The sequence below is a fragment of the Pantherophis guttatus genome, chromosome 2 (assembly GCF_059756535.1).
Source record: "Pantherophis guttatus breed Tessera chromosome 2, ASM5975653v1, whole genome shotgun sequence".
In the NCBI taxonomy this organism is placed as follows: domain Eukaryota; kingdom Metazoa; phylum Chordata; class Lepidosauria; order Squamata; family Colubridae; genus Pantherophis; species Pantherophis guttatus.
Genome location: NC_142064.1, coordinates 114,614,784 through 114,636,283, shown reverse-complemented (window position 1 = coordinate 114,636,283; position 21,500 = coordinate 114,614,784). Strand labels below are relative to the sequence as shown.

General features: G+C 39.8%; 1 protein-coding gene and 1 long non-coding RNA gene across 3 annotated transcripts in view; one reads left to right on the top strand and one right to left on the bottom strand.

Annotated features, from left to right (window-relative positions):
• LOC132709533 (uncharacterized) overlaps nt 1-15,475 on the top strand; it is a 36,594-nt gene extending 21,119 nt beyond the window's left edge. For both annotated transcript variants that reach the window (XR_009620563.2, XR_015732350.1), the window contains exons 2-5: nt 863-946; nt 1,542-1,611; nt 10,233-10,343; nt 11,361-15,475. This is a non-coding gene — a long non-coding RNA (uncharacterized LOC132709533). The remainder of the gene's footprint in view (nt 1-862; nt 947-1,541; nt 1,612-10,232; nt 10,344-11,360) is intronic.
• LOC132708866 (ophiophagus venom factor) overlaps nt 948-21,500 on the bottom strand; it is a 120,420-nt gene continuing 99,867 nt past the window's right edge. Inside the window, exons 35-40 of the mRNA XM_034434447.3 lie at nt 16,899-17,004; nt 11,929-12,018; nt 8,912-8,995; nt 5,802-5,885; nt 3,904-4,039; nt 948-1,243 (exon numbers count right to left, since the gene is read on the bottom strand). Of these exons, the coding sequence (XP_034290338.2) occupies nt 1,102-1,243; nt 3,904-4,039; nt 5,802-5,885; nt 8,912-8,995; nt 11,929-12,018; nt 16,899-17,004 (642 nt within the window). The 3' untranslated portion in view covers nt 948-1,101. The remainder of the gene's footprint in view (nt 1,244-3,903; nt 4,040-5,801; nt 5,886-8,911; nt 8,996-11,928; nt 12,019-16,898; nt 17,005-21,500) is intronic.

The window sequence follows — 21,500 nt, the reverse complement described above, 5'->3', positions numbered from 1 at the left end:
TGTTTAAGGGCCATGGAACATCTCTATTTCATGGTTTTACAACAATCAGATCACATCTGTTGGAAATGTGTAGCAAATTGCTTTACAGGATTTATCTCCATAACTTTAATTTGAAGAGTGTTTGAAGTCCATCCCCTGTGGTTGAGAATGTGCTGCCTTCCCTCATCAGAATTCAAGGCAGTTCAGAGGAAAACATCAATAAAAATGTTGTAATGTCTGTAATGTTGTAATTTTCTTCAGCACTGCAAACAACTACATCAGCTCCCAGAATGCTATATTGTAACCCTTACTGAGTTTCGGGATTATACTGGCACAAACTTTGCTGCCACCACTGGCAATTTTAAACTTTCCCTAGATTGATGTGCTATTCTTATTTATAGTATACAAGGGGAACTGTATACAGAACAGGGACTGATGGATGCACCTTCCTCTTCCCTCCCTCTCTCCCTCCCTTCCTTCCTTTCCTCTGTCAAGAGCCAATGAGAGAACATCTATTAGTTACTATCCTCAGGGTTGGAGCTGGAGAAGAGGCATATTTTGACAGATGGCAAATCTAGCAGGCTTAGTCACCTGATAAAACCCATTCTAATGTAATGCAATGTTTTCTGTGGATGCAGTCAAATAATGTTTTGTCATTATTAAATAGCAGCTATTAAATGTTCTGAGATCAGTGTTTATTAAGAGTTAAGATTGTATCCAAGTCTAAGCATATAAAACTGAAACATCTGTCTTCAAAGTAACACATTTCAATCGATGTTTCTTTGGGTACAGATCTACCTTCAAGAAGAGTATATAGGCCTATTAATATTAACCCACCAACTCATTCATCCATCACTAAAACATTACTCTATAATCTGCTCAGATCACTTCAAATATTGGATGGATCAGAAGAAGAAAAAACAATTATGAAGCACCACTGTTTATTAATAATCAAGAACACACCAAAGTAAGAAATCAATTATTTATTTTATGTGTAAACAATTTAAGGGAAAATAGCAGAACAAAATGACATAAAACTGAATGATCAAGAGGCAAAGTAACCTATGTATTGGCTCAAAAATCTGTCTTCTGAGAATTTCCTTCCTATCATTCTTCTGTACCTTAATTAGGGCAGCCAAATATAGTCAGTATGTTGTACAACTCAGCAAAGTTATCACACAAATTCTGGAATTCTTCATCCTGACATTCGTCTTCATTTGGCCATCTCTCAATCCAGGTGTCCTTTGTAATGAGGTAGGAAATTCTGGAAAGAAGAAGCAAGCTAGCTTAAAATTTAGCCCTTCAAGGAAATTACTGTTGGAGTAATGTGTTGGGCTTGGACTGAATCCAATATAGTTTTTAATTATTTCATCCTATGAATATGACATTTTAATTTCAATTTCGATTTTAGGGTGAGAGAGGAAACTTTTCTTTTTCTGTAAAATCCGAATCCTAAAACAACTGAATTCTAGAAAATTCAAATGGCTGCTGATTGCTACAATAATGAATGAATTCAGTGATAAGTCAGTTTTGTCTCATAGATTTCTTATCTCCCGTTCTAGACTTTAAGCAATTCAGTTGAGATGTAGAGCGGAAAATTGGATCTGAATGCTACAGATATATACTATCATAGTAAGTATATTTGTGGGACCCAAATGGAATGAAAAACCCCTCCAATTGCCTGCAGCTAGAACCTCTCAAAGGCAAGGAGAATAACAGATGCATCAGACTTGTGGTAGTTAAGACAATCATAAATTCAGGAAGATTTTAAGAAGTATTAGATAAAAATGAGAAAATCCTTATGTTGCTTTGGAAAGTTAAACCACTGAAGCAGTATTTTGATCTTCTTCAGGCAAATGATTATCAACCTTAATGTTTCCAAAAAATACCTTAAACAAAAGGTGCATGTTCCTAAACATAGGATGATTAATTTACTGATGTTGAGTATATAGAGAGGAACAACTACGATATTTTTCGGAGTATAAGACGCACCTTTTTTCCCCCTATAAGGGGGTGAAAATTTAGGTGTGTCTTATACACTGAATGTAGCCCGGCCCACCCACTGGCCTCCACCCTTTGGCCTGTGCCTCGCAGCAGTTACCTCTTTGCAAACAAATAGCAAGAAAAAACAGCTCCTTTCAGCTTCAGCATAGACTAATTAGCACAAGTTGATTAGATTGGCCTCCCGACTCTCAGCTGATTTGCTCTCAGCTGTTTTGTGCAGGCTCTGCTGCTTGCTGCAAAGAGATAAATTGCTGGAGCAGATTTTTTTTCCCTTGTGCTAATCAAGCTATGCTGAAACTGAAACTGAAAGTAAAGCCTTGCTGCAACAAGGCAAAATTAGGCAGAGGCAGAAGATTACTTTTTCTTTTTTTCCCCCCACCAAAAAAGATAGGTGCAAACAATGGGAAATTTAGGGCAAAAGAGGAGAGTTCAAGATTTTAAAACACAAAAGAAAAAAAGGAGAAAGAAAAAGGCAAAAATAAAAATGGGAAGGGAGAAAAAGAAATGAAAGAGAAAGATGTTATACATATTTAGAATTGAAATATGAATAGTAGTAAGAAATAAATGGGAAATCATGATTGTAAAAATGAAATGAATAATAATTGGAATATTTGTCTTTGTATTTTTGAAATCTAGACAATGATAAGTTTTTATTTTTTATTTTTTTTAGAAATATGAATAAGTATAAACTGTAACAATTGAAATATCTTTAATGGTATATGGTGGTGAAAGTAAAAAGGATTAAATTATAGCTTGGATAACAGCTAGAATATTTTAAAATTTAATTAGGGAAATTGTAATGATTGAAATATTGTTAATTATATATTGTGATGAAAGTAGAAATGATTAAGTTGTGATTTGGAGGATTATACGGGCAAAACTGTGGGTTGTTGGGAGAGTTTAAGATGTGAAAATGAGTAACATAAGAGGGGAAAATTATTTGGTTTATTATTATTGGTAAATATAATTAATTGATTTGTAAGAAATTGGATTGCATGGAAATAATTGGAATATTCATGTTCATATTGATTAATATACAAAAAAAGATAGTTATATAACTAATTGATTTATATTAAAATGTTGAATTTGTATTAAACAATTGTAATATTACATAATTAACCAATGTGAGAATGGATATAAAAATAGATGACAATGGGAAGGGGTATAATATAGAATAGAAGGGAAAAACTGAATTTGATTAAGATTAGAGATGAGGATGAAGGATAATATTGGCAAACACTATTTAAATTTGTGAACCAGCCAAATACTCTGTTCAAAGAAAATACATTGTATGTTTGTATGTGTGTTCGTCTAAAAAATAAAAAAACCACTTTTTTTAAAAAAACCAAAAAAGCTAGGTGCGTCTTATACTCCGAAAAATACGTTAGATGCAACCCTTCCCCAATTGAATTGTCTGTACTATAAAAACAATGGTGGAAATAATTCAGCACAAAGTGAAAGGATTGGATTAGTTGGTCTGGGCTGCACCAAAGAGATACAGACAATTTTCACTTTCTGCTGCCATCGTGTGCAGATCCTTGCAGGCCAGACCTGGAGGCACTGGGAAACTTGAGGTTGTGATAGAAAAGACCCCTCCTGGCAAGCATTAGATATTCCCAGAGAGATTTAGTTGGGCAAATGGTGCTATCCATACATGAAAGAATCTAAAAATCCTAGTTAAGGTAATTCTACAGTCTTCCCCACAAAGTCACATTTAACCTATAGAACTCTTCTGTGGCATCCAGAGGAAGAATGACTATTTTGATGCTAAAAGATTCAGATTATGGTTGCTTTCAAAGTTGTAACACAACATTCTGTGGTATTGTAGTTATATTGTTAGGGGTTCTATGGATTTGATAGCAGGAAAGCAAGGTCTATAAAATTTTAGGATTTTTTTTTAAAAAATAGTGAAATACGTACTCATCTTTCACGTGCCACAGGTCACTAGTGAGACCCCAGATCAGATAATCATCATTCACTTTCAGATTCAGAGCCTCCTGGCATTTCCTTTGACTTACATAATTGCGGGCCTTTGCTTGTGGATTTCGGTCAGTGCCTGCAGAAATTAGATAGAATCTGAATAAATATTTCATTAGGGATATGGTCTTTCATTGGTTTAATACACATACTATATGTATTACATAGCCAATGGCAAGCAACTGGCAAAGAGGAAGCAGCTGTATTAGTGGGTGAATTGGTTCTTTCTTCAACTGCTATTGGTCCATATTTATCGCCCTGGGGTAAACAAACCATCTTCTCAGTTCTATCTTTTTCCTTAGAGAAGCCAATTATATGCAACACAGATACTGCAGCACCTGACACTGCAAAACCAGTTCCTTACCTCAGTCCTGGAGCTGTGGATGATTCAGAGAAGATTCTTATGAACAAACCTGAAAGGAGGGACATTTTTGCAGAGGGAAGGGAGGCTATTGGCAACCCTCCTACAACAAATCCTTCCCCCACTTGTTTGGAGGACCTTCTGACTCCCTGGAGCAGATTGATCAGGATACAGAAAATTGGTAGAATGATAAAAATGTCCCCTCCCCTTTCTTCTCATGGTACTTGCCCTAGTTCCTCATTCCCTCAGACAAAATACTGAATATTTATTTAAAACAGAAACATTCTCTTTAGAAAAACTCTATTGTGAGTTTGAATAACACTAATAATAAAGTGGAATAAGGTACTTCCACAGAAAAAAGAGTGAAGAGATCAGTTTAAAGCCGTCCTCTTAAAACCAAAAAAAAAAAAACCAAAAAAAAAACAACCAAAAAACAAAAAGAAAACAAAAAAATTCATTTTTAAAGTTGTATACTATCCCATAATCCTTTTGATAATTCATAATGGTACGAATATGGGAAGTTTAAAGGAATTACTGAAAGACATTTGATGATGATGATGATGATGAAGGGTTGTAAGTGGAAGACTACCTATATTCAAATGCACTTTTTGAGACAATTTCTATCTGATTGCCTGCAGCAAACACTTCACTCTTCTTTAGAAATTTGAGCTTCTATTTTTTTTTTTTAAATTTGATTTATATGCCGCCCTTCTCCGGAGACTCAGGGTGGCTTACAATGCGTTAAGCAATAGCCTTCATACTTTTATATATTTTATACAAAGTCAGCTTATTGCCCCCACAAACTGGGTCCTCATCCTACCTTAGAAAGGATGGAAGGCTGAGTCAACCTTGAGCCTTGGAGAGATTCGAACCTGCAGAAATTGCAGGCAGCTGTGTTAATAACAGGGTGCATTAAACCCCTGTACTACCAAGGCTCCTATACAAGGCTTCTATACAATAAAATATGTCCTATTAGCACTTGAAACACTAGGTTTTTAATGGCTGTCCTCTTTTTCCCTTTGAGACAACTATGGCACTATTTCTCAAGGAAAGTTCTAGCAAACACTGAAGTTCTGATCATACAGATGAAAATTCAGTTGGTAAGAAAGTTCTCCCTGGTATCTTGGGTGATCCCCACCCTGTTGGAACTGGCTTCAAGACTTTAGGTTAGAGTGACTGGGGTTCCTGTCAGGTACGTTTGGGAGTGTGGATGTTATCAGCTGGATTCAGCCTGTGTTCCTGTTCTTTATTCATTTGTCCTGTTCCATTAATAAGTTCAATATATTGCATTTTCAATTTTGTTTGATTGTATTGTACACTGTCCAGAGTCGCTTTAGATTGGGGGGCAATTAAAATGAATATATTAAATCAAGTTAAATACACTAATGTGAACTTTCAAATGGGGTTCAAATAAACTTTCAGATTTTGTGAAAATGTTTCCACTATTTAATATGTGATATATTTAAGGGAAAATTCTTACCTCTTTTAATAACTTCTAAAACATCCATGACATAGATATCATTACCATCTTTTTCTTCTATTCGAAGCAGCTTGGTTTTGTAGACTTATAAGAACAAAGACAGAAACAATACTCAATTAGACAGCTGATTATTTTTCACCATGAGCGGCATAATCAGTGAGGCACAGGTGCTGCTAGTTGTCTATGGAGATTCCCAATCATCCAGGTCATGGTTGTCCCAAAGATGCTTTTCCAAAAGGCAACTGGATTTCCTTTCTTACCAAGAAAGTCCAGTTGCCTTTTGGAAAAGCACCTTTGGGACAGGTACTGCTAACGTTTCCACCTAGACTATGGGCACTTCCAGGCTGGATCTTTGTGGCAGTCTAGAATCCTCCAAGTGAGGCCACTGAGTACTAGCTCCACTGTGGGGTACATGGAAGCAAATTGTGTATTTTCTCTTGCATGTTGTGGTTCTGTGAGTGTGATAGTATTGTCAGCCTTGAGAGGTAGTCCAGACAGGAAACATGGCCAGACACACTAACATTACTTTTTTGAAGGATTGAGAGTGAAAACAGTGAGAGTGTGGAGTGTGGAAATGTTATCTGAATCCCGGTGTTTTGGCTCCGCTTATTCATTTATCCAGATCTATTTCTAGGAGCCCTTAATTGTTATGCTACCCCAGAGGGTCAATAACACACCAACAAGCGAGTATAAGATATTATAATGGAATGTAATATTTAATGTGTAGTAGGTATGTATATATAATATATTGATTATAAGAATAAGTATGAACCGCCCAGCCGCCCTGTTTAGGGTGACCCGCTCCCTACTTCAGATGGGAGCACGGGATGATCCCTTGCAGGGTAGAGCTGAGGATTTTGTGCAATATCTGCATGATAAAATCGCTCAGATTCGGGACAGCCTGGACTCCGATTGGGTAGCCTCGGATGGGATGATAGGGGCAGATCTTGAGAGTGTTATCTGGGAGGAGTTTGACCCTGTGGCTCCTGAGGACGTGGACAGGATTTTGGGGAGACTCAACGCTACCACATGTTTATTGGACCCGTGTCCCTCCTGGTTGGTGCTGGCCTCCTGGGAGGTTACACGAGGCTGGTTTCAGGGGATTATTAATGCTTCTTTGAGTGAGGGTGTCTTTCCAGCCGCTTTGAAAGAAGCAGTGGTGAGGCCCCTCCTCAAGAAGCCCTCCCTGGACCTGGCTATATTAGCTAATTACCGTCCGGTCTCCAACCTCCGCTTTGCGGCGAAGGTTGTTGAGAGTGTGGTGGTGCGACAGCTTCCTCAATACCTGGATGAAGCTGTCTATCTAGATCCGTGCCAGTCGGGCTTCAGGATGGGTTACAGCATGGAAACGGCACTGATCGCATTGGTTGATGATCTCTGGAGGGCTCGGGACAGGGGATGCTCTTCAGTCCTGGTCCTCCTAGATCTCTCAGCGGCTTTTGATACCATCGATCATGGTATCATGCTGCGTTGGTTGGGGGGACTGGGAGTGGGACTGGGAGGCACCATGTTGTGGTGGCTCTCCTCCTTTCCCTCCGACCATACGCAGTCTGTGTTGACGGGGGGGGGGGGGCAAAAGTCGACCTCGAGTCACCTTACTTGTGGGGTGCCGCAAGGGTCAGTCCTCTCGCCCCTCCTGTTCAACATTTATGTGAAGCCGCTGGGGGAGATCATCTGTGGTTTTGGGGTGAAATGTCAACTGTATGCCGACAACACGCAGTTGTACATTTCTACCTCGGACCACCCCAATGATGCCCTTGACGTGATGTCCCGATGCCTGGAGGCCATGCGGATCTGGATGGGGAGGAACAGGCTCAGACTCAACCCCTCCAAGACTGAGTGGCTGTGGTTTCTGGCGCCCCGATATAGCCAGCTGGTACCATCGCTGGCTATTGGGGATGAGATCTTACCCCCCCTCAGAGAGGGTTCACAACTTGGGCGTCCTCCTGGATACGCGGCTGTCTTTAGATGATCATATGATGGCCGTGGCCAGGGGGGCTTTTTATCAGGTTTGCCTGATTTCCCAGTTGCGTCCCTTTCTGGATCGGGATGCCTTACACACAGTCACTCATGCCCTTGTCACTTCCCGTCTGGACTACTGTAATGCTCTCTACATGGGGCTCCCCTTGAGGAGCACCCGGAGGCTCCAACTGGTCCAGAACGCGGCCACGCAAGTGGTTATGGGGGCGACCTATCGCTCCCATATAACACCTCTCTTGCGCGAGCTGCACTGGCTCCCAGTGGTCTTCCGGGTGCGTTTCAAAGTGCTAGTCACCATCTTCAAAGTGCTCCATGGCTTAGGACCAGGATACTTACAGGACCGCCTTCTGACACTGCATGCCTCCCACCGCCCGATACGCTCCCACAGAGAGACCCTCCTCAGGGTGCCGTCAGCCAAACAATGTCGGCTGGCGACCCCCAGGGGGAGAGCCTTCTCTGTGGGGGCTCCTGCCCTATGGAATGAGCTGCCCCCAGACATAAGGAAGATCCCCGACCTCTGCATCTTCCGTCGTGCGCTGAAGACTTTATTGTTTCAGCAAGCCGGCCTGACCGAATGAATTAACTTAAGTGGGTTTTAATGGTTTTAAAGGGGTTTTAGCTAGGGGTTTTAAATACGGCCAATGCTTTAAATTATTTTAAATTGTTTTTAATTTTTGTGTTGGTATTATTTTATCATGGCTGTACACCGCCCTGAATCTTTCGGGAGAAGGGCGGTATAGAAATATAATAAATAAATAAATAAATAAAATGTAACAAACAAAATGTGTATGTATATAGTTGGCTGAAAGATAAAATGGATATTACTAAAGATGCCGTTATTGGAAAGCTGCAAAAGTTTAACTAAGATTTTAAAGATGTAAATGTTGAATAAAAATATTTTTTTTAAAAAAAACACACCAACAAACAGCACCATGTTAACTAGAAAAATATCACTGCAGGATGAAGATGTATAGCAGCAGCTAAGCATTCGGAGGATAAAAAAAATCCATGAATATTATGAATAAATTCAAAATGGTTGCTTCAAATCATGACTTCATGATAGTTAGAAGTATACTGTTAACAATGAAAGACACCACTACCTTTTTAATAAGATTCTACAATATAAATACCATAATCCACATTTGGTTCGCAGGCTTCTTTAATTCGTAACGGAAGATCAATCTTTTCCTGCTGGCTGAGCAAGGAACAGGTTTCTTCAAGGGGAGAAAAGAGAAGACAGAATGTTGGATTGATTGTTGAGGATACATGTTCTGATTTAAAAGACATGGCTAGGGCCAGCACAGAGCAGCTAACATCTCATTTGTAGAAGACATCTGTGTTTGATAATCAGAAACAAGTAACACTAATTTAAATGTGGCACCGTATATCTAGGGCTAATCTACAAACATAGTTATTTGATAATGTGATATTTCAAATAACAGAATAACAGACAGGGTTGTAAGGAACCTTAGAGATCTAGTCTAACCCCCTGCTCAGGCAGGAAATTCTGTACCATTTCAGACAAATGAGCCACGGCGGTGCAGTGGTTAGAGTGCAGTACTGCAGGCTACTTCTGCTGCCTGCCGGCTGCCTGCAATTTGGCAATTCAAATCTCACCAGGCTCAAGACTGACTCAGCCTTCCATCCTTCCGAGGTGGGTAAAATGAGAACCCAAATCGTTGGGGGCAATATGCTGACTCTGTAAACCACTTAGAGAGGGTTGTAAACCACTGTAAAGTGGTATATAAGTCTAAGTGCTATTGCTATTGCTAAATGGTTATCCAATCTCTTCTTAAAAACTTCCATTGTTGGAGCACCCACAACTTCTCAAGGGAAGTTGTTCCACTGGTTAATTGTTTTCCTTAGAGAAAATTTCTCATTAATTCTAGGTTGCTTATCTGCTTAGTTAGTTTCCATCCATTGATTCTTGTCCTACCTTCAGGTGCTTTGGAGAATAGGTTGACCCCCTCTTCTTTGTGTCTGTCCCTTAGATATTGGACCACTGCTATTATGTCACTCCTAGTCCCCCTTTTCATTAAACTAGACATACCCAATTCCGGCAACTGTTCTTTATATGTTTTAGCTTCCAGTCCCCTAATCACCTTTGTTACTTTTCTTTGGACTCTTTCTACATCTCAACATCTTTTTTACATCGTAAACAGGATGCAGTATTCCAAGTGTGGTCTTACCAAGGCATTTTAAAGAGGTATTAATACTTTACGTGATCTTGATTCTATCCCTCTGTTAATGCAGCCTAGGTCTGTGTTGGCTTTTTTGGCAGCTGCAGCACACTGCTAGCTTATATTTACATGATTGTCCACTAGGACAAGAGGAAATAAAGCTACTACTATTCATGTAGATATCACCTATACTATACATGTGAATTTTGTTTTTCTTGCCTAAATGTAGAACCTTACTTTTTTCACCATTGAATTTCATTTTGTTAAATAGCACCCAATGTTCAAATCTGTCAAGATCCTTCTGTATCTTCAGCCTCTCTTCTGGAGTGTTGGCTATTCCTGCCAGCTTGTTGGCTATTCCTCAGCCTTCCATCCTTCCGAGGTAGGTAAAATGAGAACCCAAATCATTGGGGGCAATATGCTGACTCTGTAAACCACTTAGAGAGGGTTGTAAAGCACTGTAAAGTGGTATATACGTAAGTCTAAGTGCTATTGCTATCTTTTCTTTAAAACTTCCATTGTTGGAGCACCCACAACAATGGAACAATAGTTCCACATCTATCACCTCATCTAAATAATTGATGAAGCTATAGAAGTATACTGGGCCTAAGACAGAACCTTGGGGTACCCACTCCATACTCCCCTACATGTAGATGCAGTTCCATTAAGGACCATACATTGAGTGTGGTTTGTCAGCCAGTTACAAATCCATCTGATGGTGATGCTGTCTAACTCACATTTTTCTATCTTATCAAGTAGTAGGTTGTGGTCTACTTTATCAAATGCACTTTCTTATTTTCTCTGAAGAGAAAATCAGATAAGAATTGTGCTGTATTTAAGGAGCAAAGGAAACACTGGGTCTTTCAAAAGCAAATCTGGCAGCTCTGACATAAGGTTTATTATGCTCTGAAATAAAAATTCAGTAATTGTGATGAACTCCGAACTAGCAATCTTTGGTATCTCCTGTTTCAAGTATGAATAAATCATTGATGGGATATCACGTAAATTGCATTTCGAGAAGAAGTCTATAAATAAATTATCTGGAAGTTATCATCACTCATATGGGGACTTATTAACGGCTTCACCATTTATTGATGATTGGTTGCAGATTAGTTTCAGATTGCAAATTCTTTTACTCTATATAATATCAAGTCATATCCCCACTTTCTATATTATTTTCATGACAATGATACATGAAGGAGTCTGAAATCAATAGATTTGTAGATAAGTAGGACTTAAACCTGGATCTACACACAATGTTCTGACAACCTGCTACTTCACCCAGATTGTCTAATCTTCATTTTTGTCACCTATGTCACACAGTGGTGCGTAGCAGAGAAACTAAGCTTGTCTGCCTGTTTCTAATCTGTTTTTCTCTCCATCTTCTCCTGTGTGTTAGAGAGAGGGACAGATCAACTGGGAAGCAGGAAGCCAAAAGACACATGCTCTCAGTTGATGAAGAGAAAGATGTACCAACTTCTGATCTTCTGCAGTTGCTTGTCCAACTGGAAGGAATGGAAGGAAATTGACCATGGTCATCAGAGAGGGGCATGTCCCACAGGAGAATGGCATTTGTTAAATATTCATATTGTATGGATACATTTTTGTTTAACTTTATTTCCTTGGTATTAACTGCTTTGATCATACATTAGATTTAAAAGGGGGGGGCAGCTCATAAGTAAACATAGAAATGTGTGGAAACAATGAATCTTCAATCACATGTAAACTCCTTAGTAATCGTTTTATGAAGTATTGCAACTACTAAGATCCAGCAACTCTCTCCTCATATTATTTTATAGAGCACAGAGTCCAAAGTTTCCAAACAGATTCAGATTGATTGATTCAAATTTTATCATTGATTAAATTTGAATTAAATTTATATTTGTCATAGATTCCAAACTAACTCTTCCCCAACTCTTCCATTTTGGTGCTCAGAGACAACATTTATCTTATTTCTCCCAACTTACCTTCTGCACATCGGCAAATGTTACCATGACATATCTTATTGAGAAGGCCTGTTCTTTTATCTGGATGGTAGAACTTGGTACATTTTTCATCTAAAGGAAGAGTTAAAAGTTATGTCCATACTTCACATCAAGAAAACTATGGTGATTATAGATTTAATTACAGTTAGTCCTCAATTTACAATCATTCGTTTAGTGACTGTTCAAAGTTGTAACAGCACTGAAAAAGTGACTTATGACCATTTTTCACACTTATGACCAGTGGTAAAATCCCTCCAGTTCTATCCAGTTCGCAGAGGCTCCACCCACCTGCCAGGACATCATTACGTCCCCTTTTTTAACCATCTGCATGTATAGGCGTGCAGAAGAGGCGCGCATGCAGGGGAGAGCGTGCACGCTCCCGTTCCCAAACTGGTAGCAAAGGTAAGTGGATTTCACCGCTGCTTATAACCATTGCAAAATCCCCATGGTCGTGTGATTTACATTCAGATGCTTGACAACTAGTTCATATTTATGACGGTTGCAGTGTCCTTGAGTCATGTGATCATCTTTGAGACCTTTTCACAAGCAAAATCAAAGCGGAAGCCAGATTCGCTTAAAAACTGTGTTACTAACTTAACAACTGCAGTGATTCACTTAACAATTGTGGCAAAAAAGATTGTCAAATGGGGCAAAGCTCACTTAACAAATGTCTCACTTAGTAACATAAATTTTGGGTTCAATTGTGTTCATAAGTCAAGGAGTACCTGTATTTAGAAAAAAAGTAATCCATTATTCTCAGGGAGATTTCAAATTTGGGGCATGTCTAACCTGACAGTGCAATGGAAACTTATCAAGAGTGATGATTGGCTAAATGAGTTTTGTTAAGCATTTACCCAAGAAGCAGAGGGTGCTACAATGCATTAAGAAATGTAAGAGAGGATATTCCCATTATCTAATGGAGTTAGGAAGTTGGAATATGGATACCTGCAGGATTCTGCTCCTTTTGCCAAAAAAGATGAAAATTGCAATGTGTTGCATGTTTTGGGCATGCATGTGATGCCCCAGTTAACATAAGGAAGGGATTGTGGTATGACAGCACAATGCTTACTTTTGTCATTCTAACTTTTCTTGACGCCTCCTGTAGATGCCACTTTTTGATACTATAAAATAGACTACAAATAGTTCTTGGTTTATGACTAGAATTAAGCCCTGAATGTTGATCGTAAATTGTTCCTTTCATGTTGAGTCTTCATATGACTGGACTCCATTGTATAACCATTTTTATATTGCTTGTTAAGTCAATTACTATAGTTGTTAAGTGAATCACATGGTCTTTAAGTAAGTCATGTGGTTGTAAGTTTGAATCCAGCTATTTATATGGTAGATTTTTGCCTTTTTTTTTTTTTTTTGCTGAAGAACCTACACTCATGATTCTTATGGTTTTCTATAAAAACCAATGCCTTGTAGTATTAAAGGCTTTAATTTTACGAAGCGTCTGTGCAATATTAAATATAATGTCTGTGCAACATTAAATATAATACCCTGGCTCTGGTATTAGCAATACTAATGCCAATATGGAGTATTATTAAGGTAGTCCTCACTTAGTGACCACAACTAGGACTGGCAACTTGATTGCTAAGCAGAAAATCCTGTGACTGCAACTGGACTTATGACCTTTCTTCCCTTGGTCGTTAAGCAAAGAGATGCAGTCACAGAGTGAAAAATAACATGATTGCAACTTACAATTTTACTCCCACTTTCCAAACTGTACCATATCAATCCTACATGTATGCTGGTTGTGAAATATGCAAATGGCAATCAAATCACTGAGGGCAATAGTTGTAATTTGAAGGATTAGTCATGAAATTATTTTTAGCACTGTTGTAACTTTGAAAGGTTGCAGCATCCCATGTATATTGGTAAGCAAAGACTACAAGTGCCTTATAAGTGAGACTATAGGCCAATAATCTCATATTTTCACTGCAGTTAACAAGACCTAGTGAGAGTGAGATCAAAATGGGGACAAATTGACCTTCCAGGCAAGTTAGGTAGCCTGCCCGAGCCCTTTGACACAGCAAGCGATCTTAGGGTTGCATCTATATGTAAAATCAGTGCAGCAGAATGTCTTGGATGGACACATCCTTTCCTGAAATTAAAGCTCAATCCATTGATCTGGGCTGCCAACAAAAGGGAATTAGAACTGGTCATGGGTGCCTGTCGGTTCGGGTTTCTCATCATTTCCATCTTGGCAAATATGTCAGGTCTGATTAGTTGGACTGGAGATTTTTTAAAACAATTATTTTCTATTCTTTTAACATTTCAGAAATGTGTATGCATTTGAGGGTATGTTTTCAATTTTGCAATTTTGCCTACTAGATACAGGTTTTACAGGTAATTTTCTCTGAAGTATTTTCATGATTTTGCACATTTCATGGTTAACACACTTGTAAGTGGATCATAAGCTTCCTAACAAACAAGAAGCAGCAGGTGAAGCTAAGCAGAATCACATCAGATACCTGTACAATTAGCACAGCCCCCCCCCCAAGGCTGTGTGCTCTCCCCACTTCTCTTCTCTGTATACCAATGACTGCATCTCTAATAATCCATCTGTTAAACTACTGAAGTTCACAGATGACACAACAGTGATCGGTCTCATTCGAGTGAATCTGTATACAGATGGGAGGTTGAATAACTAGCCTCGTGGTGTGACTGGAACAATCTGGAACTGAACGCACTCAAAACCGTAGAAATGATGGTAGACTTTAGGAGAAACCCTTCCATACTTCCACCTCTCACAATACTAGACAACACAGTATTAACAGTAGAGACCTTCAAATTTCTAGGTTCTACCATATCACAAGATATAAAATGGACAGCTAACATCAAAAAGTCATCAAAAAAGCACAACAAAGAATGTTCTTTCTGTGCCAACTCAGAAAGCTCAAACTGCCCAAAGAGCTGTTGATACAGTTCTATAGAGGAATTATTGAGTCTGTCATCTGCACCTCTATAACTGTCTGGTTTGGTTCTGCAACCCAACAAGACAGACACAGACTTCAGAGGATAATTAGAACTGCAGAAAAAATAATTGCTACCAACCTGCCTTCCATTGAGGACCTGTATATTTCACGAGTCAAAAAGAGGGCTGTAAAAATATTTACAGACCCCTCGCATCCTGGATATAAACTGTTTCAACTCCTACCCTCAAAATGAACACTGCACACCAGAACAACTAGACACAAGAACAGTTTTTTTCCTGAACACCATCACTCTACTCAACAAATAATTCCCTCAACACTGTCAAACTACTTACTAAGTCTGCACTACTATTAATCTTCTCATCGTTCCCATCACCCATCTCCTTCCACTTATGACTGTTGCTTTTAACTTTATGATTTATATTGATATTGTTTCCTGATTGCTTATTTGTACCCTATGACTATCATTAAGTGTTGTACCTTATGATTCTTGATGAACGTATATTTTCTTTTGTGTACATCCAGAGCATATGCACCAAGACAAATTCCTTGTTTGTCCAATCACACTTGGCCAATAAAAAAATCTATTCTATTCTATTCTATTCTATTCTATTCTATTCTATTCTATTCTATTCTATTCTATTCTATTCTATTCTATTCTATTCTATTCTATTCTATTCTATTCTGGGTGAGATCATTCGTGGTTTTGGGGTGAATTACCATCAATATGCTGGTAATACTCAGCTTTATATCTCCACCCCGGACCACCCTGGGGATGCCCTTTCCGTGATGTCCCGCTGCCTGGAAGCGGTGCGGGCCTGGATGGGAAGAAACAGACTCAGACTCAACCCATCCAAAACTGAGTGGCTGTGGATGCCAGCATCCCGTGATCTAGTGGTCCCGTCACTTGTGATAGAGGGAAGGTACTCACTCCCTCAGAAAGGGTTCACAATCTGGGTGTTCTCCTGGGGTCACAGCTATCTTTAGAAGATCATCTGATGGCCGTGACCAGGGGGGCCTTTGCACAAGTACACCTGGTGCGCCAGTTGCACCCTTTCCTAGACCGGGATGCCCTTCTCACAGTCACTCACGCCTCTTGTTACTACTGGACTACTGTAACACCCTCTACACGGGGCTGCCCTTGGGATGCACCCGGAGGCTACAGCTAGTCCAGAATGCGGCCGTGCGGGTTGTTACGGGGGCTTCTCGTTACTCCCGTGTGACACCTCTCCTGCGTGAGCTGCACTGGCTGCCGGTGGTCCTTCGGGTCCGTTTCAAGGTGCTGGTGCTCACCTATAAAGCCCTACATGGCTTAGGCCCAGGGTACTTGCAGTATCATCTCCTGCCATCCTCCCATCGTCCCGTGCACTCCCACAGAGCGGGCCTCCTCAGGGTGCCATCAGCCAGACAATGTCGGCTGGCGACCCCCAGGGGGAGAGTGTTCTCTGTGGGAGCGCCGATCCTCTGAAACGGTTTGCCGACCGGGCTTAGGACAGCCCCTGACCTCCTCTCCTTCTGCCGCGAACTGAAGACGTGGCTCTTTTATCAAATGGGCTGATCCATTGGGGGATTTTTACATTGAAATAATTTTAATAAATTTTAATTGGATTTTAATTTTTATGTAATTTTCGAATTGTTGAATGTTTTCTTTGTAAGCCGCCCTGAGTCCTTCAGGAGAAGAGCGGCATATAAATTACATAAATAAATAAAATTCTATTCTATTCTATTCTATTCTATTCTATTCTATTCTATTCTATTCTATTCTATTCTTTCTATTTCTATTTCTATTTCTATTTCTATTTCTATTCTATTCTACTCTAAAGAGCTGCACTGAAAATGCTATTCAGACATAAAAATGATAATGAACTTTCAAAATACTAATTAGAATGCAAAACTCTTCCTCAGCCAGGATAAGCTCAGTACCACATTTTCCCCCTAAAGATGAGCATCACGTTGCCCACCAATGTGGGGAAATTAGGAAGAGGGAAGTGTATTCAATACATTTGACTTTACCTAGATTGTAGTAGCTGTACACCTTGACTGATCCTGGCTGAATGAAACCAACTTCAAAATGCTTGAGAATCTTAAATTGCAGGCATTCATTCTCAGAGTGGGAGACCTGGGATGGAGAGAAAAGATAATTTGTGGGTGCCAGTTTATCCATGGAGATAGTTCCCCTCCCCCGAAACTCCATCCAAATAACCTCAAGGAAACTGCTTATTCCACAGTCCTTAGGTTTGACCCAGTGATTGAAGGACTAAATTCTGCAAATCTGTCCAGGTTTCCCAGAATAAGGGGTAAACAATGGAAAATGTAAGAGGAATAGCCGGTTGAAACTCTGTCTCAGAAAATACTGGTCAAAAATTAGAATATGAATACACTATTCTGTCATGTCTCCAAAGAACATTAGATGACCTAGGCTGTTTCCCCAGTGCCCTGTATAAGAGGGTGAGAGACAGGTACTTTGGTCATATACCAAACGAATGAGCCATTGGGAGCCCCATATCAAAACAACTCACCTTATGTGTGGCCAGAATCTGAAAATAATATTTAACACAGCACAGTACTTAAGCAAAATGGTTCAGTTGAGATTGGCATATGTGGGACTGATTGGGGTAGATTGTAGGGGTGACACTGAAATATAATTTTATCATTTATATATATATATATTTAATTTGATTTATATGCCGCCCTTCTCCGGAGACTCAGGGCGGCTTACAATGCGTTAAGCAATAGCCTTCATACTTTTGTATATTTATACAAAGTCAGCTTATTGCCCCCACAAACTGGGACCTCATTTAACCTACCTTAGAAAGGATGGAAGGCTGAGTCAACCTTGAGCCTGGTAAGATTCGAACCTGCAGTAATTGCAGGCAGCTTTGTTAATAACAGGGTGCTTTAAACCACTGTACTACCAAGGCTCTTTAAATTATTGTATTTTATTCCAATTTCATTTTAAATTGTTTTTATCAGATTTTAATAATAATTTGTGTCTGGAACTCTGCTCTTTGATATGGCCCAAGGGCTATTCAATAAAGTAAACTCAAACCCCAGTGTCCAGATACAGTGCTGCTTCCCCGTTTTGAGTCAGCAGGAAACTTACACTGGCACAAAATTGGCTAAGCCCATTGCCAATTCCCAGCCTGCCCCTGTTGCTCCTCTATTAAATCACTACAGTCATTGGACCCCACCCCAAAGGAATAGGTGCTGAAGGCTAATTTCACATGAGTTGAAGATCCCCTTGAGCAGTGATTGCATGAAGGGGAAAATACTGTTTTGGCATGGGTTCGAGGAAAAATCCCTTCAGTCTGTCTTAACCAGAAATGGTGAGCCACATGCAGGAACAATTTACAGGTATATCAGAAAATAAGTCCTGGCCATGGTGTGCTTATACTGAGGTTAAATGCAAGTGGAGAAAATCTCTGATTATCAATGCAAGATATTTCCATTGGAATGATTGCTAGAATTACATAGAGATCACAATAATCGTAATATTAATATTACAATTATTGTGATCTCTATGTAATTCTAGCAATCATAATATATCCAAGATGGCAGCAGCAAAGAAAACAGTATCCGATTGGGGGGGAAGAAAAGTTATTAAATTAAGCAGGAAAGGAGAAGAGGAGAGGGGAAAGGGGAGGGGAGAAAAAAGGAGCAGAAAGATAGATAAGGAAGGTATATAGGAAAAGGGAAAACAAGAAGTTGGGGTGGGGGAGGAGGAAAACACCCGATTGGTGCAGTTAAGGAATGGCTGCACGCTGAAAATCGGAGACAGCCAGTGACAGAACAATAGATCCCTCTCAGGAGCCCAACTAAGCTGCCCAAGTTGGAAAAAGAGGCAGCTGAGATCAGCGAACTGCCAGCTGCAAGACGGACAAGAAAAGAAGCTGCTAGAGGCAGCGAACGGGTGGGTCACAGTATATTTACTAAATACCTAGGCCCAGATTCCAACCTAGGCAGCCCCGCTCAAAGAGGCAGCTCAACCCAGAGCCCAGCAACCTAGAGACAGCCCGATTACTGCAGGGCCCCCCGCAAGCATCCTTCCATCCTGGCAGCCGTCCTCAGCGACCTGCCCCAGGTGGAGGAGTCGTGGAGGACTGGATCAGCCTCCCTCTCCAATGAGATCAGCAGCCCCCCTGCCTCCTGCTAGCCCGGCAGCCCGGCAGCCCTTCCCAGGGATCTGCCTGAGGTGAAGCAGCAGAGGCGCACCGAGTTAGAGAGCTTTGTTCTCTAAACTGAGTGGCAGGCTGAGCGGAGCACACCAGGCAATGGAGTCGACCGACCAGAAAACGGAGCCGACCAGAGAATTGAACGGCTGGCCAAGTGGAACCAGAGCAGAGCAGAAACGAGACCAAAAAGTCCCGACCACCCAATGAGAGAAAGGAGCTGGCAGAGAAAGCGGCCGGAGCAGCAAATGACGGGAGTTAAGACAATAAATTAAAGCTGAAGACTCCAGTAGAGAATACAGGACTCAAAACAGAAAATTAAAGATATATAAATAGGCAAATAATAATGTATACTGAGAAAAAATCTCCTACTTTTACATATTTTTTTAATTCTTAAAAGAACCAAACAGGGTGAACTAGAAGCAATAGTACACGAGGGTAGGTATGATATAGTTGCAATTACAAAAATTTGGTGGGATGAAACTCATGACTCGAATGCATTGATGGATGGAAACAAATTGTTCAAAAGAAACAGATCTACAAAAAGAGGAGGTGGAGTTGCACTACATGTATGGGTCAATATAAAAGGAAAAAAGAGTGACATTGCCATAGGTGTATACTACAGACCACCCAACCAATCAGAACTAGATGAACTTTTTGCCAACCAGTTTACAAATATATGTAGGAAGCATTCCACGGTAGTACTAGGAGACTTTAACTACCCTAATATCATCTGGGAGATAAACTCTGCAACAAGTGGAAGATCAAACATTTCTAAGCAACCTGGATGACAACTTTGTCATCCAAAAGGTAGAGGAGGGAACTAGAGGAAAAGCTATACTGGACCTAATTCTTACTAATAGAGAAAAAGCGATAGAGGGAGTTGAAGTTGTCAGAACTTTGGGTGTGAGTGACCATGTCATACTGGAATTCAATATAATGCAAACACAAGCATTAGGACATAATCCAACCAAAGTTTAAAATCTTAAACTTTAAAGAGCTGATTTTAACAAACTCAGAGAGATCCTAGGAAAGATTCCGTGGATGAAGATCCTAAAGGGGAAAACAACTCAAGAAGTGTGGGAAACTGAAAAATATGATCATAAAAGCCCAGTCCAACACAATACCACTGAAAAAGAAAAACAAGAAATCCAAGAAGAAACCAGCATGGTTGCACAAAGATCTCTCTGATAAACTGAAAGATGAAAAGGACAAGTACAAAAAATAAAAAGAGGAACATATAACTAAGGCAGAATATCAGCAGATAGCCCAAATCTGCAAAGATGCAGTCAAGAAAGCAGAGGCTCAGAATGAACAAAGACTTGCAACAAGGGCCTGGTGGCTCAGCAGACTGATAGCATTGTGATTAACACCAGCTGTCTGCAATTACTGTAAGTTCGAATCTCACCAGGCTCAAGGTTGACTCAGCCTTCCATCCTTTCTAAGGTAGGTAAATTGAGGACCCAGTTTGTGGGGGCAATAAGCTGACTTTGTATAAATATACAAAAGTATGAAGGCTATTGCTTAACGCATTGTAAGCCACCTTGAGTCTCCGGAGAAGGGCGGCATATAAATCAAATTTAAAAAAAAAGTCAAAGATAATAAAAAAAAGTTTCAACATATAAATAACAAGAAAGAAAATCAAGGAAGTTGGTCCACTAAAGAGAGAAGATGGCAAGGAAATAACAGGCAGCAGAGAGAAAGCAGAGCTGCTTAACTTATTCTTTGCATCAGTCTTCACGCAAAAAGAAACTATAGCCCAACCTACTGAAAACATAACTTAACACACTGACTAGAAATAAAAATTAAAATAAGCAAGAAAATGGTAAGAGGACACCTGTCTGATCTTGATGAATATAAATCACTGGGACCTAACAGATTATGCTAAACCAATCTTATTTCATTCTTTGACAAAGTGAGTAAATTAGTAGACCAACAAAATGCTATGGAGATACTATACTTAGATTACAGTAAGGCATTCAACAAAGTAGACCACAACCTACTTCTTGTTAGTAACTACTCGTTGACCCCTGTTTGTAACTGGCTGACAAACGGTACTCAATGAGTAGTCCTTAATGGTACTACATCTACATGAAGGTAGGTAAGCAGTGGGGTACCACAAGGTTCCATCTTAGGCCCAGTATTCTTCAATATCTTCATAAATGATTTAGATGAGGGAATAGAAGGGGAACTCATCAAATTTGCAGATGACACTAAACTAGCAGGAATAGCCAACATCCCAGAAGACAAGTTCAGGATCCAAAAAGATCTTGATGGACTTGAACAATGGGCCTGATCCAACAAAATGAATTTTAATGTGGAGAAGAACATAGTTTTACATTTAGGCAGGAAAAACTAAAGGTATAAATATACATTAGATGAAACCTGACTCAAAAACAGTAACTGTGAGAGGGACCTTGGAGTCCAAGTGGATGATCGCTTAAAT